Below are 18,549 nucleotides of genomic sequence, written 5' to 3' on the forward strand. Positions count from 1 at the left end.
TATAAAAAATTATGACAAGTATGTTAAGTAATAATAACAAACCATAAAAATACAAACACAATGTCTTAGAGAACTTGATAAGCACTTGAACTGGAATTGGAACTGGTAGGTAGGTGCGTGCGCTTATTAAAAGTGGCAAATCATCAAAATCACTCATATTTTATTTATAGTTGTACTCACGCAAAGACTTTTTCCTTAACTCTTTTTGCCAGCATTTTAAAGTGACCATTATAACAAATCATCACCTTATAACAACCAAATAAAAGCAGATTTTAAAAAATAAAATTATCAAATTCAACAAAAAAATCTCATAATGATCTTAATAAATTTGCATAACAATTAGAAAGTAAAATAATAGATAAACAAAACTATAAATTTTACATTTAAATTTATTATATTTTTTTCTTTCGAGCTAATTTTTGGCCAAAATCTTTGTTAAATTAATTCCAAAGCGCTGTATTTATTCCGTGAGACACTAGTTAAAATTTTACACTGGGTTTTTTGTACAAGTAACCGCCGTTATCAGCATCATACTGAGTGTCGCTATTGACTACAAGTATGCGTAATTTTTCGTCTTCTTTATCTTCACCTTCACCGTTCTCCTTATTTTTCAGTTGTTCCGAATAGACAGGATAATTGGGGTAACTTTGACCGCCAAAACCGGGGTTTACAAAACCTTGTCCAGATGGGAAAGCTTGGGGAGGTGGAAATCTTTGAACGGGGAATCCTTGACCGGGAAAGCCTTGTCCAGGAAAACCTTGACCGGGAAAGCCTTGTCCGGGGAAACCTTGACCAGGGAAACCTTGTCCAGGGAAGCCCTGACCGGGAAAACCTTGTGGGCGGAAACCAGGGTTAACAAAATTTTGAGATGGTCCAGGAAAACCTTGTCCGGGAAAACCTTGTCCAGGAAAACCTTGTTGTGGTGGGAAACCTTGACCGGGAAAACCTTGTCCTGGGAAACCTTGTGGGGGAAAAGCAGGTCCAGGAAAACCTTGACCTGGGAAGCCTCCTGGAAAACCACCTGGTAAACCATTAAAACCAAAAGGACTATTGCCATAAGCTGGATCATTAACAGCATCCTTGGTAAAAGGTTCTAAGCTATCCAACTGAATGTCATTATTGGTAATTTCATTCTTAGATAAATCTTCAACTTCTGGTACAGTTTCCGAAACTACGTCTGATTTTTCTATAGACACCTCTGGTGTAGGGGGTAAATACAAGCGGTTTACATCCTTAACATCAGCAACCTCCTGAGAGGGAGGTAAATACATTCTAGACAAATCCTTAACATCAGCCACAGCAAAGCACATTAAAGTGCTACATATTAGGAATTTCAGCAACTAGATAGATAAAACGAAACTTTGTTAAATTCTTTCCTAAAGAATTTTTAATTTGTTTTTTTTTACGTACGTACCATATTGTTAGCCCTTCTTTTGAAGATCTCTCTACTAGATTAACTAACTATTCTTGTAAATTCTTCTTTTTATAACTTTTTTCGTGTTTGAAAAGTTTGATTGGAAATAATTCTATACTTTCTCTTTGTATTGATTGATGACTTAATAAAATCATCTTTTTGCACTATTAAATTTAGAAGAAGAACCAAAAAGAGTTTAAAGAAATATTGTTAATAAGATACAAGAAGTAGAGGCGAATGAAGACGAGCTTGTGATACCCTACTCTAAGCTGAACTGGATAGTTATATATTTTGTCGATAATTTTGATGTTGAGTATAGTAAGAATTTAAAAAGGAACTAGAGTTTATATATTGCGTAAAATTTAATATGAACCCCGACTTTATGTTGGATATTCTGCTCTCACGGCGGATAGTGGATTTCCAACATTACCTCGTTAGTGTAAGTTTCCGAAATATTAAATGTTTATTACCATTTAAGATTTAAATATATATAGATAGTAACTAAACTCTAATGTTTAGGGTATTGCTGAGCGGTGGCCCAGCAAATGTCAAATGAAGTACTTCCAAAAGAACTCTTGTCACCACTTTAAAAGTAGCACTAAGTGAATTTTTTTAACTTCTGTGGAAGTGATCTTTATTGACATTCACAGAAGCGAAAATAATCTGAATTTATTTTGTATTTTATAATACTACACTTTCACTTCCTAATAACTTCCAAAAAAACGTATAACTTCCTAGGAATGACTTCAGATGTAATGAATTTGGAATGAAATAAAACAACATCCCTCCTGTGGCACGTCTGTGTTAAAATCATAACTTCTTTAAGACTTTTTCAGTACTTCCATGGGGAAAATTCTATATATATATATATTTTTTTTTTTTGCTAGGTTGTTTAATTAGATCACCTGTTCCACATCAAGGTCTACTAGGCCTTTGTATAATTCACCTAGATTTTTGCTTACTCAGAAGTATCAACCGAGATTGATCACAAAAAATTTGTAATAGGTATACATGTCAGGAGGGTAGGCTTCAATTTAAAACACTACTATGGAACATGTTATAATGGGGAGGATAACCGACATTTTCTGAGAACAAAGAAAATCAGCATGACTCACCTATTCTTTAGGGAATGTAGGGGCAAACAGGTATAGATCTTAGGCATATTTGATAGGAGATAATGTTTGAATTTAAACGACTGTTTGAAGAAGTTTTTAGAATACTAAGGATTGAGAGAAAGAACTAACCGGTCTTTTTGCAAAATCAGAGAAGTCCACTTTGGTACTTTTATCCTAGCAGATATTGGAGATCAATCAGATGTAAATCTGCTAGGTTACTTAATTTAAAAGAATAATAATATGTCACTTTTTTATAATAAGAGGGTCCAGGAGATGGCGTTCACCTTTTCTTCACTGTCCAGTATTTTCCGTGAACAAATAAATTCCGACAATAAACCATCAATAATTTTATTAAGCATTTGTAAATATGGGGGTACATGTTTAACATTTTTCATTCCGCTAAGATATGAAGGAGTCATCAGGCATAATAATTTTGTAATGAAGGAGATGAGATTGTTCAACGTATTTCCAGAACGGAGAACATCACTTTAACACTCTTTTCTATTCTGTAAGGAGGCACCATATGAAAAAATCTTAGACGTATTTTTAACGTTATCAATGAAACCGTGTGGTTTAATTCGAAAGCTGATAGAAATAATTAATGCTTTAAAGATTTTAAATAATTTTCAGAAGTCAACAACATCAAGTTAAATATCATTAATAGATCAAATTTTTAATATTATTACGTTCGTATTCAAGATATTAAACAATTTTACATTAGTAACAAATCTTAAGATAAACTTTAAATATTCTTTTTAATAATAGAGTGATTGTCAATACACAAACATACATTTATAAATTTAACGAAGATCTTTAATATCTCATGTCTATTTTGACATGAAGTTATTGAAAATTTTAAAGAAACAGATGAGTGTTAGATTGGCTTGATGTTGTAAAAAATAGTTTCTCATCATTTTTTTCGTAAACCAAAAAAAACTGGTTCTAGCCGCACAGTGGATCGTACAATAACACATTGAAAAAAAAGTAAGAAATTGTGGCCGACCATATAATAACCTACACCTTTTACAAAAATAAAATGTGATTTAGTTGTTATCAGGGAAACCGAAAACATGCTCTAAAAAAACTGTTTTAAGCGCTTTAAATATGCCGTAAAAAACTCAAAATATGCTCTTAAAATTTAAAATATATGCTCCAAAAATAAAATTTTTTATTATTTTTTAACATTGAAAAGCTCAAAAAGACTGAAATTGTAATGAAATAATAAATGTTTAATGTCATATTCTATATCCTACAATATTTTTTTTTATAAATGTTTCATCTCATAGTTTGAAGAACTGGTATAATAGAATTCCGATTTTACGTTCAGATAACCAATAAATAACATGAAACCATTTGGTCCCCAAAAAACATATTTCAAACAACAAAGTTTGACACATTTCTTCCAATTGTATTCATAGCTTTTAAACTGACATTTTAATCGGTGTTGTCATAAATTCCAATAATTAGTTTTTTAAACTATAAAAATGGATTGGTCTCATGAAATCAAAAGTAATCGGTTTTATGTCCGATTTAAAATATAATGCTTTATTGAATAAAAAACTATAACATAACGAAATTTTTTTCAAAATTGTAAAATAGGCTAAAAAATTAAAAAAAAATAAAAAAATATAATTTTATTTTTTTAAATAAAGTTTTGAAAAGAAAATTAAAAATGTATAAAAACGAAAAAAAGCGAAAGCATCAAAATATGCACTAAAAGAGTAAAATATGCTCTAAAAACTCGAAAATATGCCTTAAATATGCTAAAAAGTCAAATCATGCAAAATTATGCTCTTATGGGTAAAATATGCAAAAATATGCTCTAACAAATCGATGCCAAATTTCTCAAATTGGTCTGAAACGTGTAAATATCTTATCCATGAGTCCATACGACGCACCACAAAAAACATGCATTTGCATATTTTGGTTTCCCTGGTTGTTATAATAAAGCATTTAAGTTGAATTGTACCTTGCCTCAGATATATGTACATACTTAAGCCATTTAATGTTGAATAAAATTGTGGACATATAAGTTAAATTTTTGATTGGTTCTTTTCGTAGGGGCTAGGGACATATGAGGACCTATTATTATGGAATTTGTGAGGGTCAACAAGTGTAGTATAGAACTTGGTTTTTGCAGCTTTTTTTTAAATATGATTATAAACTTAAACATTTTTAATAGGCTTCGCTTACATTACCATTAAAGATCATGTGCCGAATTTCAATTAATTATCTCCAAAATTGAGACATGTACTTTGATTACAAGGCTTACAAGCCCTATTGGGGGGTTCAGGTGTATGGGGGCGATGTGAAATAATGGACCGATCTTAACCATTTTCAATAGTCTTCGTCCCTGGAACAATAGAATATCATGTACCAAATTTCATTGAATTATCTTCAAAATTGCGACCTGTAGTTTGATTACAAGGTTTACATGGACGGACGGACAGACCGACGTACATAGCTAAATCGACTCAGAAAATGATTATGAGCCGTTTGGTATACTTTAAGGTGAGTACAGGACCAATATTATTATGCATCAGTACAAACCCAATACACCCTCCCCACTAAAGTGGTGTAGGGTATAATTATAGTTCTGTTAATAAAGTTCATCATTGTTCATTATCGAAATAAGCTCTAAGTGTTTCAGATATAAAATATCGTACTTATTAAAGAGCATAATTATGATTTCTTTGGAACTTAATTCTAATACATAAGCATTATATCACCACTGTGCCGCTCAACTATAGATATTATTAATTATTGAGTGAAAAAAATTAACATATGTTAAAACCCACCCACTACAAATTTCATATCATACAAAACAGTTTAAAATATGTTTTTTTTTTTCTTCAACTCATATTTTGGAGATTTGGCAATAAAAATTTATAAATTACTAGCTATTTCCATGCGAATATAAAATGTGAGAAGAAATCTAGTATTCATACATATAACAAAATAAAAAAACTTAACATATGACATGTGATCCGTACCTTTATAATCCTCATTAACTTTTTCAATATTTAGGAAGGAAATATGGATCACCACTAATATAATGCATTAGTAGCGTTGAAATCTATTTTAAAACCAATTTCTCTTCGATAACAGCAAAATTTTTCCCCACTCAGCTTTTAAATATTTATAACAAAAATTTGAATATTCAAAATATCATCCTGACCTTAGCTACTGTTTTATGAAATAAAAAATATTTGTTGAAATATTAAATATGTTAAATACACATAATGATCTAACCTCCGGTCAAATAAATCATATAGACATTTGCTTGGTGGTTAGTTAGTTTGTTGCTTAATTATAATTTCCGTTCAAGCGATTAATTGTGTCAAAATTTTACAAAATCTGTTAAGTTTTTATGCCGAATATTTAATAGGGGGAAAAAAACTCCCTCAAGTTCACAGGCTTTTGCAAGTTAGAAAGTGTTTCTTGAATGAAGTTAGACTTAATGACGTTTTATACTATATAACACATTATGTCTATTTATCTTAAAAATCTAAACGCAACATTCACACGTTAATTATTTATTAAAAGTGACCTGATCCAAACTGAAAATGAAATTTATAACTATTAAATATTCATAAGAGATTGTGAAAAAGACATAGTAGTAGTAGTAGTAGGCAACAGTAAACGGTTTAAGAAATGGACTATTTTTGAATAATATTTAATATTATTAGACTTATAGTAAACTAAGAAGGAATAACATTTTTAATTATTTATTTGAATGGTGATGGATGTACGGTATTCCATTCATGTGTTATCGATTAAGTTTCCTTCTTTCTTTGGTAATGTTGCATGATTTATTCAATTCATATCTTACCTACCATGTAATGTGTATGGTAATGAGGTTGCGGACGAATCTTGACATAGACGACAGGGAAGGGATGGTAAAACCACTCATTTGTCACTATAATAGGTCGATATTCGATAAATACGTGAAATCATTAACCAGTCCTGGAATAGTAGATTGGACTGCCAAAACTTGATATGCATGCTACCAAAATACTTGTATTACTATATAGACACAGTCTAAGGGTTCTTAAGGGGATTCTAACTGGACACTGCTCAGTTAGAACTTTTGTCTGTAAGTGGGACAGTAGCATATCGTACTATTGCAGTTTATGCGAGGATGAGGAGAAAGTAAAGACGATCGAGCATATTATTTTAAAATATGCTAGAACCTCAGGCTGAAATGGCTAGGGAATATGATCCATGGCAAACTGGTGTCACTTCTTTGACTCGGCTTTATATGGGGGCATGGATTTTCCCTATTACGTATAATTATTTATTTATCTATATCCTACCTATTTTCTTTATTTCCTATGTTGATGTGCCGTTTTGGCTTCTCTGTTTTTTGAATCTTCACCTCTTGAAGAGAATCACAATGGACCTTATGGTCTCCGTGTGGATATACATCATTTTTAAGGGGTATAACACTTCCTAACATAACCTATACTACCACATAAATATGTCCCCTGTATATAGGAAGCAAGTCTTGGCATATTGATGAGAATGTACTTTCGTCTATGAGCTGTTGTTTAAACAATTGAGTAAATTAAAGCTGCGTGTTTAAGATTGTTTGTTGCAATGGACTAAATCACTCTGTGATTAGATAAACACTGTGAGCAGTACAGTAGTACAGATTCATCGACCACATTCAAGGGTTTTATAGCCAGCTTGACTGGCATAATATATTTTAAATTTAATAATAAAATTTCTTATTTCGGTATCAAGTTTCGAATTCTGGGTTATAAATGCAACCTGCTCTTTGCCCTTTCTTGTCTGTATGGAAAGCTTGGAGAAAGTCCCTCGTCTGATCTTATATTATCTAAGATTATCCAGGTTTGTACGTCACCAATTTGTTTTAAGATGTATTGCATTAAGTTCAGTTTCAAAGAAATAAAAGATTTTAAGCAATTCGTTTTTCAGTTTTCCTTTGTTTGTTCCCTTTGTCACTGTCCTTATGGCGAGTGACACGATGCACCGATTGCTTGGAGCAAGAGCATGATTAGTGCATATTAAACAATACCAGATCCAATCTTCTGTTCATATTAAGTTTAATATCTCGTTCGGAATTTCAACAATTAATCATGTTTCGAATTCCCAATTACCACCGATTCCTTTTCCAACGGAGCTGGAGACTCTCATGTTATTTAAGATCTGAAAATCTAAGTTTTAAGTCTAAATCGGGCATTAATGAATTCTGCCTGGTTTAGCATCATAAAGAGTTACGTTACATTTCATATTATCGATTGTGATAGCCTTCCTTTTAAATAAGCATTTACTGTATTTAACTTAACAAAACTCCACGAAAAAGGTTACAAATTAAATAGTTTATTAACTAATCCGTACTATAATTATTGATAAAACACACATATGTTTTAGTTTATCTACACACACACACAAACTGCTGTTAAAAAAAACTGCAGAGAAATTAATTAATATTAAAAAACATATATAACAAAAATGTACATTTATTTATTTATATTTATTTAAAAAATACATTAAAAAAAGTATTTATAGTAATAAATTCAACTAATTTATGACAGCAATAAAATGCAAAAAAAGAGATTATCAATATTCAAATAAATGATATATTTGACATTAAACTCAATAAGATTTTTTAAAATACTGGGTGTGAAATAACATGACATTTTTTGACAACTTCATAAGTCCAAAAGAAAATATAGGCCTATAATTGAGTGTATATTTTAAACATTTATAAAACATTTTGTTAAAAGTTTATATTTAGTATAAATGCGATTAACACAAATCAAATATGTTAATTTATTAAAAATTTATTTGTTTTATTATAGTTTTTGGATTTTTTTGGTTATTCATCTGCTGTATTGACATTATTAATAGTTACAAGGCTACTATTTTACTACAATTCAACAAATGTCATTATTATGTTTAATTTATTGATTAATATTAATAAATGCATACATACGTACAAGATCTTTTGTTTATTAATGTTTTTTTTTTTTTTTGCAAAAAAAATGCTAAATTATGGGTTTAGTCTTTTTGTTTGCTTTTCTTAAAATTTAATCGACTTTTTAAAAAATGTTTATAGTTTTTATTAGTTGCATATTTTTTTAACATTTTTTTGCATAAAAATCTTGCAAATTTAAATCAAAAAACGTCACTTGTTTATTAATTAATTGTTAATTAATCGTTGCCAATATGTTAATGCAATGATATACAGTGAAACTCAATAGACAAATTGTATCTAAAAATTTAACAATAAACTAATTTTACTTATTTCTAGATCATCACCATTGTGGCCTCCGTAGGTTAGTGGTTAGTGTTCTAGTCTGGTAGACCGGAGGAGGTGGGTTCGATTCCCACATGTGGCACTGGTTGAGGAGCGCACAACAGGCCCGATTGAGGCCTAGGTGTATTTCTTCATATTTGATGTGTATACATCCTCCTTTCAATCTAACTCTCTAACTCTATTTCTAGATCATTAGCTACAAACTCAAGATATACATTGAAATAAACTTAAACCGACCTCGGGCGTGCTGTCTGTTATATGTTCTTTAATTATATTTTAATCATATTTTCTTAGAATTGAATCTAATTTCGAAAAAGTGTTCTCTGTATGATCCACATTTGTCTAATTACATGTAATTGTGCCCGAAATCCTATGTATCCAGTCGGAATAAGTACCATCATACTAACATCGTACTTTCACATTCTTATGAGACTTTACCTCATTCTCATTCTCGGCTCATTATCTTTGTTAATCTAGTAACCGACTTATTGTTCTTAATGGAAGTATGGCATTCTCTAGTAGCCTTCTTTAAAGTATCCTTCCGGACTAGTATTTGGATAAGGCTCTCTTACGGTTGAATATGGTCTTAGATATACTAATATCGCCTTGGCGATAGATTCATTACACCGTCCAACACCATTTTTCACACACGAACCAAACCATATACATACGAAAGCACATAATTTATATGGTATAACTGCGTACTCAGTTTTTCATTTTCTGATCGTTTATCCTTTTAAAAGGACTTTAAAATTTGAGGTGCATACAATTTTCAAAAATTTTTATAAAATATTTTAAGCCTCACTATTATAACAATATGGGTATCAAACTAAAGAGGACAATTGCAGTATTTTTATCTCGTATTTTGTTTTATTTTTTAAGAATAAAAAGATGTAAAAAATATCCTTATAAAAGTTTATCCTTTATTATCCTTGAAATTTTATACGAAATTGTTCAACAAAAAATATTTATAATAAAGACATTAGAATGGAGTACAAAAGTCTGAAATTTGGTCTTCATAGCTCCATTTGTTTAATTTTTATAATATTTTTTAAATATCTCAATAAATTAATTAATAAAATTTTCCCCTCTAAAAATTTCAAAGTCCTTTTTTGTTTAAATATTATGTAGAAAAATAAGAAATTTGTTATTGTGGAACCGAGTTTCTTTATCTCTATGATAAAAAGTTAAAAAAGTGGAAACTTTGAATAATATGAAAGGATAACATTCTTGCATTTTTTATCCTTTCATGTTAAAACTCCCTTTTTGGAAATTATATTTTCCTTTTTAATTTAACACAATTATTCCGAACTCTATAGTTATTCTAAATTCTATATATCTTTTAAAAATACCTTTGACCTCCCAATAATGTTATCAAAGTAGTTCAAAGTTATTCAAAAATACAACAGTGCGAAGGTATATCAAAATAAATATTTAAACAAGTTACGAAAGTATAGCCGGACTTGGCCGAGCATTTCATACCCTACACCAGTTGTAAAATTCTTTCAAATGTGATTTATTTTAGCAAATAAAATATTTATGTTGAATTTTATTTTAATTGCGACATATTGAAGAAAAACTAATTCTGAATGTGGGCTAGAGTCAAATAGCGATTAAATTCCTGCACAAGACAATAATAATGCGACAATATGTTAAACAAATCCAATTTAATTTCTTCTCTTGGGTCATTCTCTGAGGCGATTTAGCTATGTCCGTCCGTCCATATAAACCAAATCAAACTACAGGTCGCAATTTTGAAGATAATTCAATGAAATTTGGTACATGATCTTCTATTGTCCCAGGATCTAAACCTATCGAAAATGGTTAAGATCGGTCCATTATTTTACCCCGAATAGGACTTGTAAACCTTGTAATCAAACTACAGGTCGCAATTTTGGAGATAATTCAATGAACTTTGGCACATGATCTTTTAATGACCCTCACGAATTCCATAATAATAGGTTCTCATATGACCCTCGCCCCTATAAAATGCCCCCATCAAAATTTCTCTTAAATGTACACAATTTTATTCAACAATAAAGGGCTTAAGTATGTATATCTGAAGCAAGTACAATTCAACTTAAATGCTTTATTATGGCAACTAAATCATATTTTATTTTTGTAAAAGGTGTAGGGTATTTTATGGTAGGCCTCGCCCGACCACAATTTCTTACTAGATTCAATCTAATTTTTACATCTCGCAATTACACGTTAGCCGCAAGCTTGCGTTATAAAGTATATTTAAATTTCTGGGTCCATGTCTATTTTGTCTAGCAGTTTAAAACCACCTGCTTTGCAACAGACTCCTACGAGTATTTGATGTACTGATTCACTTGGCATTCCTATACTATTGATAAAAATGAATAGTTTCAGATCAGTTCCTAACTCAGCCTTAAATTTTTATTTGAATGTTTTCAACAACTTTGGTAGGAACTTACGAGATCCATTAGCAGATAGTGTGCCAACTGATTAACAAGTTTACAATCCGCTAATCAGTTTTAAATCCATTCAGTTTAGCTTTTAGCCACTACACACTTCTTCAATTTATTTAGCTATTATTTAAAACAATGCATATGCATACATATATCTCTTTCATAGATGAGTTGTTCAAAAATCTATCTTGTTATTGAAAGTTTGACTTCCAAATAACTATAATATTCATCTTTTATTGACTTCGTTCATCAAATGTTTTGATTAATTGAAGTAGTTGACATTTACATAAATACAATATGTTAAACACGAACTATGTTTATTTTTTCTTTGTCACTTTGACCACTGTGCAAATAATTCAAGTGAATTCATATGCAAATGCATTAAATACTATTATTGTGTTTTCAAAAAATGTGTATTTATCTAGTTTTTTTATCAAAAAGAAATATATATAATGATGATTTTTTTTTGGAATCCCTGAAATAATTTAATCTTGTTATTTGTATGTATATGGGTCATTAGATTAACTATAAAAAGGGCAATAAAAACAAAGTTAACATATTTGGTATTATAATCGTAAAATGCGGAATTATATACTTGACCAGCCTAAATATTGACATACAATTTGAATAAGTTCAATAACTTAGACTTAATTTTGCGAAGGTGTGTTAACAGCGTTTTTATTTAAATTAGATTTTTTGTAATAATGGTGAGAGTTTTATGATATTTATAATATTCTTAGAACTTATTTATTAGTGAATGCCAGCAGTTAGTTCATTAGAAACTATATATTTTGTTCGATATATATCCTTACAGAAGAATGTAGTGGTTATGATCCATTTCGAAGTTCAGAGTTTAATTCACCTTTTTTAGTTTGTCCGTTACTATGGAAGTTATGAGTGGAATAATATTTAATTTCAGTAATTTCTAATAATTTTCTTATTAGAAGTCTAAACAGTGTCTATTGGACTAGACCTTACACGTGATTACTTTATATTACATTATATAAGTTCTGGTATGAGCTCCTAAATGTCTATACCTTAATATGTATAAATAACGAAAACTCCTTTTTATTATTCTTCTCATTCGTACAAAACCAAATCAATGCAATTAACACTTATTTTCTAAAACAACATCTCTATGTGTAAACATTAATGAAAATTTTCAAGTTATTTAAAAAAAAGTCAACTTAAGTTTCCGTTTGTGGACCGGAACTTACAATCTTCAAGAAAAAATCCTCATTTAATACAATAGATAGTTATAGAACAGTCGGATGTATAACCTATTTGCTACATCATTGTCTTAAAAATAGCCGCATGATATTAGTTGAAAATATCCCTTGTATTACTGATGGGTCATCAGAGTTCCGGGTCTTTTAAAATTGTTCAAGATTACCAAGTGTCACGTGAATTACTTGATATAGGGACATTCGATATCAGAGAAGTTTCTGTAAAGAACCCAAAGAAATTTGACTAGTAATGTATAGAAACCTTTTAGGAACCTCATAGTATAGCCACTTCTTTATCGTTGTCCAACTTTCTATAAACTAAGAGAGAAGTTTGGTCATCGAAAACTCCAAAGATCAGTTAATTTCTGATCATCCCTTACAGTGGTTTCTCTAGAAGTTGTAGAGACTTAGAAGACGAAAAAACAGAACCACTTCTTTGTCGTTGTTCAACTTTCGATAAACTAAGAGAGAGAAGTTTGATCATCGAAAACTCCAAAAATCAGTTAATTTCTGATTATTTTTAATTCTCAGAAATTAATACAAAATGTTTTCACGTTCTGGAATCCCAATTAGCTCAAGAAAGTGACGTGTGGGATCTTCTGTTATACAGTCCAAAGATGCATTTATTTTGGATTATTTTTAATTTTCGGAAACTTATACCGATTGTCTTTATATTCTGGAATCGCTGAATTTTTAAAGACAGTGGACGCCAATATATTTAGACCTTATTATATAGGAGTTGAGAGTCCATCACGTACCTATATATGTGTGTAGATATAATTGATAAAAGTCTTGAAATTTAAATATGTGATTCTTTTCGCGTTAAAATCGTTAGACAATATAATATGTATTATGAAAACGGAATATTCAATTTAAGTATTTTCTTATAAACTACCATTTTTACAGAAGTTGTAGTTAAAAAGTTGTAGGCCCTTGAAAATACTTATATCTTTCAATCAACACAATTTTCAATCATCGTCTTAGATCTCAATAACATTTCTTTAATTGAGGCCTCTATTAAAAAACATCATAATAAACTTCTTCAAAATGATTTATAGTAATTTTTTTATAACACAATTAAGTAAGAAAGAAAAACTTCAAAACAATGCGCGCTCATCAAGTTAATTGCAGGCCTACTACTTACTGAATCACCACATTATCTTACATTTATGTTTCACATATTGTTGTAAATAGATTTAAAATACACGTAAACATTTTAAATAAATATACATACACATACATAGGTAAATGTTTATATACATGTATGGTTATTACGTTTAAAAAAATATTTGCATAAGATAACAAGTAAGAAGTTATAGTCGGGCGAGACCGACCATATAATACCTGTATAAGAATAAGGCCCTATAATTATAAAGTTCATCAGGGACATCAAGACTAGTATAGAACTTGTTTTTGCAGGTTTTTGTTGAGATACGAGTATATTAAACATAATTATAAACTTAAAAGTCCTATTTGTCGGGTTCAGTTCTATGGGGCCTAGGTGAAATAACGGACCGATATTAACTATTTTCAATAAGCTTCGTCTACAGTAACATAAAAGACCTTGTGCCAATTTTCTTTGAATTATCTCCAAAATTGCGACCTGTAGTTTGATTACAATGTTTAGAAGCCCTATTCGGGGGTACAGTTGTATGGGGGCTAGGTGAAATAATGGATCTTAACCATTTTTCAATGGGGTCCGTCCCTGGGACATTAGATGATCATGTACAAAATTTCATTCAATTATCTTCAAAATTGCGGCCTGTAGTTTGATTACAAGGTTTACATGGACAGACGGACGGACATAGATAAATCGACTCAGAAAACAATTCTGAGCCGATTGGTATACTTTAAGGTGGGTATAATATAATTGTGAGTAACAAACATCAGCACAAACCCAATATAGCCTCTCCACTAAAGTGGTGTAGGGTATAAAAATTATTTACCAAATTTCAATAATTAATCTTCCAAATTAAATACAAAAGTGGAGAGGCAGGAAACTCATTAATATTGTACAAATAATGAGCAATATGTTGGCAGGCTATGTAGTTGCTGCAACATAAAAGTAATACGTTGTCAACATTGCTATTTTTTAAACATTTTTAATGATTTATTGGATTTTAAATTTGTCTTTGTTTTAGTTTTTTCGCATATATGAATAAAGGGCTTACAAAGAGGTGTTAATTTAATTTGTAGAAAATTAAAACAACTGATCAAAATCTTTCTTTTGTTGCTTTTATGAACGAAAGTTAAATGCTGTTTGAGATAAATTTAATTTTTTATGTTTTGTTAATAACAATAGACAACATATTAAAACAAAAAAACTTTAAGAGGGCGCCTGAGAGTGTTTGAGGGTGCAACGCCTGCGCGTGTTACCGCACTAGACCCTGAGAGTTTTGTTGTTTAAGTTTCAATCGATTTACATGAGTATTTGCTGTCTTCATCTTTTGCACTAATTTAGGTATTTTTTTTTGCTGGCAGAGCAGCACGCGTATCAAATAAAATTGAACATAATGACGATGATAATGAAATGCGTTAGAGAGACCCTCACGTTTTTGGGTCTGCAGACTATTGTATTTATTCATTTAACTAACTATTCAAGAAATTGAATGGTAAAAATACATCACACACACATATACTTATTCACACGCATAAAATGGCCAGAAGATAGTATTAAACCTTTTTGACCAAAAATGAAGATGATGGCTTATAAATTGTCATGAACACCAGAGAGGGATCATCAGTTTAAACTCAACGTTTGTAAGCTGTACAACCGAAAAAGTAACCGTGTTTTAGCAAATTTAAAACAAAATGGTCAGTTAATTAAAGATAATATAAAAATAATAATAAACAAAATATATTTAGTTATTAAAAAAAACTATTAAAACAATTAAAAAACTATAACTCAACAAAAGATATTTATAAAAATAATTAAGTTTACATTATTAAAAAAGTGCTTAATAACATATACAAATATTTGGTGAAGCTTTAAAATGAATGGATTACAAATATATCACATTGAAATTCGACAACAGTGTTATTGATATTGTGTTTTTTCTTTTTATTTCTTAGAAAACTTTCTTTGTTATTACGATGGCTGCTTTGGCCACATTAGCCTGTGCTGATGTCAGCCATTTAGGCAGTTATAATTATCCTGCTCCTGCCTCTACCGATGTTGCCGCCTATACACCTAAACAATCAGCTGCTGGTCAGAGCTATAGTCAACAGAGTCGTACTCAGTCCCAATCACACGCACAAATCGAATCGATCAAAGCTTCCGTACCAGTAGCTAGCTTCTCTATACAACAATCTCAGGGACAAGAACAAAGCTTTGGTTCACAAAGCTATTCAAATGCTCAAGCTGCTGGATCATACAATTATAATGCTCCCGTTCAACAGCAGCAACAGCAACAACAACATTACTCTGCACCAGTTCAACAGCAATCGTACTCCGCAACTGCTGGAGTACAACAACAGTCGTACTCTGCTCCAGCTCCTGCACCAGTACAACAACAATCATATTCAGGTCCAGCTCAATCTGAACGCTCTTATTTGCCTCCTGCACCACAACAACAGTATTCAGCTCCCGCTACTGTACAGCAACAAAGCTACTCCGCTCCTGCCCCAGCCCCAGTTCAATCTTACTCTGCACCCGCTCCAGCTCAAGTACAACAAAGCTACTCTGCTCCAGCTCCCGTACAACAAACCTACTCTGCTCCCGCTCCAGTGCAACAAAGCTATCTTCCTCCTGTGCAGCAACAACAACAGCAATCCTACTCTGCTCCAGCCCCAGTACCACAACAATCATACTCTGCTCCAGCCCCAACTCCCCAACAAACCTACTCTGCCCCCGCTCAAGTACAGCAAAGCTACTCTTCTGCCGGTCAAGTTCAAGAGCAATCTTTTGAAGTTAATGAGCAACAAGAATCCTTCGGAGGTGTTGAATCAACTGGCTCAGTAGACAATGGTGCTTACAATTATCCAGCTCCTGTTCAACAAAGCTACTCAGCTCCTGCTCCCGCACCAGCACAACAAAGCTACTCAGCCCCTGCTCCTGCACCTGTTCAACAAAGCTACTCTGCTCCTGCCTCAGCTCCAGTACAGCAATCCTACTCTGGTGCAGTACAACAATCTTCTTCGGCTGCTGTAGAAAGTGGATCTTATAGATACCAACCTGCTACTCCAGTACAAATATTCTCTGCTGCTGCCCCAGCTCCAGTTCAACAGCAATACTCTGCTCTTGCCTCTGCTCCAGTGCAACAACAATACTCTGCTCCTGCCCCTGCTCCAGTGCAACAACAATACTCCGCTCCTGCCCCAGCTCCTGTACAACAACAATACTCTGCTCCTGCCCCAGCTCCTGTACAACAAAGCGTTGAAAGTGGTTCTTATAACTATCAACCTGCTACTCCAGTACAACAGCAATACACTGCCCCTGCCCCAGTACAACAGCAATACTCTGCACCCGCACCAGTACAACAAACTGTCAGCACTTCCTCCGCTGCTGTAGGAACAGGTTCATATAACTATCAAGCTCAAGGACAAGTACAACAACAATCATACTCCGCTCCTGCCCCAGCTCCAGTACAACAATCCTACTCTGCTCCAGTACAACAATCCGTATCAACATCCTCAGCTGTAGAAACCGGATCATACAATTATCAAGCTCCAGCTCAAGCTCCTCAAAATGTGCAATACTCTGTACCTGCACCACAAAAGATCAGTTTCCCCACATCGGCCCCTGCACCAGCTGCCCCAGCACCAACCCCTGAAATTGGTACAGTCTATGGCAAGAATGGCGGTTATGTCTACCGTAAATTCTAATTGAAGAATTTCTATGAAATTCTTTTCAATTTGAAAAAGAAAGTTGTGATCACTCATAGAATTGCTGCGCCATGACACAATTCTTATCATTATTATTTTGTTTTATACTAGCATTTTTTTCGTGTTGTTATTACTCGTTTATAATTTCTTCTCATTTAGAATAATTTTTTATAACGAACGCATTTAATTAAGTAGTTCCATTAATAAAAGAATTGTTATTAATTTTTTTGTTTTAAAATTCGGCTTTGTTTTAATTGAAGATTGTCAAATGCTAAATTATAGAAATATTTAATTGAAGGCGCTAAATGGTTATTAGATTGCATCATCAGACTCTCTAATTTCCATATAAAATTGAAAGTTTGAAATACAAAATAATAAGTATGGAGTTTTTATGCATAATTTTAATGCTTGGTTGAATTTGTATAGCTTTGAGTCATGATTATTTTTAGCCTTAAGTTATGCTTTATATTTTTTTGATTTTGATAGAAGCATAAAAAAGATCCCGAAATGTTATAGTTGTGCTGTAGATCTCAAATCGATTAAATTTTAAAATACTATGCACTTATTTAATCTTAAAATCCGTTCTATATTCGTCTAATATTATTATTTACTAGCTCATGAATATATTGATTGTTGCCTTACTTATGAACGAATACAAACCCATCTCTTCCAGCTTATCCAAATCTCTATCTACAGTGCTCCCGCCCATCAGCTTTAATCCTGGTTGCAGGATCTCATTCTTCACTTTACTTATAAAAATACAGTTTTTTTCTCTTCTTTGAAGGTCAGTGAATGTTTCTATTCATTTATTCTTTGTATTTTAATCCTGTTGGGTTCGTTGCAGTGTTTTTGTTTCTCTGTTTAAGTCTTTACTCCATCTTTTTATGGTACATAATCCTTCTAAACTGAAACCCTCACCCACTCTGTTTCCGACACTGCTGCTTTCTTCCACCTATGATGTAAAACATTATTCTTTCTTTTCATTCTAAAAGTCTGCTTCGTTTTCTTCTTATTTCCGCCAGCTCCATTGTTTCCAACTAATTTGTTTCTGAGCGAGCTTTCAATACCTTCTCATAAAAAACATTTTTCTACCTTTTCAATACAAAAGTCTCTTTCGTTTTCATCTCACATCCGTGAGACGCTTTTGTTTCCATCTTGTTTGTTTCTGAAAGTGCTTACTTTTTCCCATCCTTTAAGATAAATGTACTTGCGAATGCTTTCTATTCCAAACAATACATTGAACCCAACAGTA

The 18,549-nt window shown here is 31.8% G+C and overlaps 3 protein-coding genes across 3 annotated transcripts in view; 1 reads left to right on the plus strand and 2 right to left on the minus strand.

Moving 5' to 3' along the window:
- Nucleotides 1-18,549, minus strand: part of LOC124419097 — a 361,713-nt gene that overhangs the window by 301,679 nt on the left and 41,485 nt on the right. The gene's annotated exons all lie outside the window — the stretch shown is intronic.
- LOC111677425 (RNA-binding protein 12) lies at nt 437-1,433 on the minus strand. Its single transcript, XM_023438543.2, has 2 exons — nt 1,415-1,433; nt 437-1,340 (listed from the first exon to the last, which is right to left on the minus strand). Exons 1-2 carry the CDS (start codon nt 1,415-1,417, stop codon nt 480-482), a joined length of 864 nt encoding a protein of 287 aa, XP_023294311.2. The 5' UTR covers nt 1,418-1,433; the 3' UTR covers nt 437-479.
- LOC111677420 (skin secretory protein xP2) lies at nt 15,208-17,535 on the plus strand. Its single transcript, XM_023438538.2, has 2 exons — nt 15,208-15,287; nt 15,546-17,535. Exons 1-2 carry the CDS (start codon nt 15,285-15,287, stop codon nt 17,295-17,297), a joined length of 1,755 nt encoding a protein of 584 aa, XP_023294306.2. The 5' UTR covers nt 15,208-15,284; the 3' UTR covers nt 17,298-17,535.

Source organism: Lucilia cuprina, chromosome 3, assembly GCF_022045245.1.
Source record: "Lucilia cuprina isolate Lc7/37 chromosome 3, ASM2204524v1, whole genome shotgun sequence".
In the NCBI taxonomy this organism is placed as follows: Eukaryota; Metazoa; Arthropoda; class Insecta; order Diptera; family Calliphoridae; genus Lucilia; species Lucilia cuprina.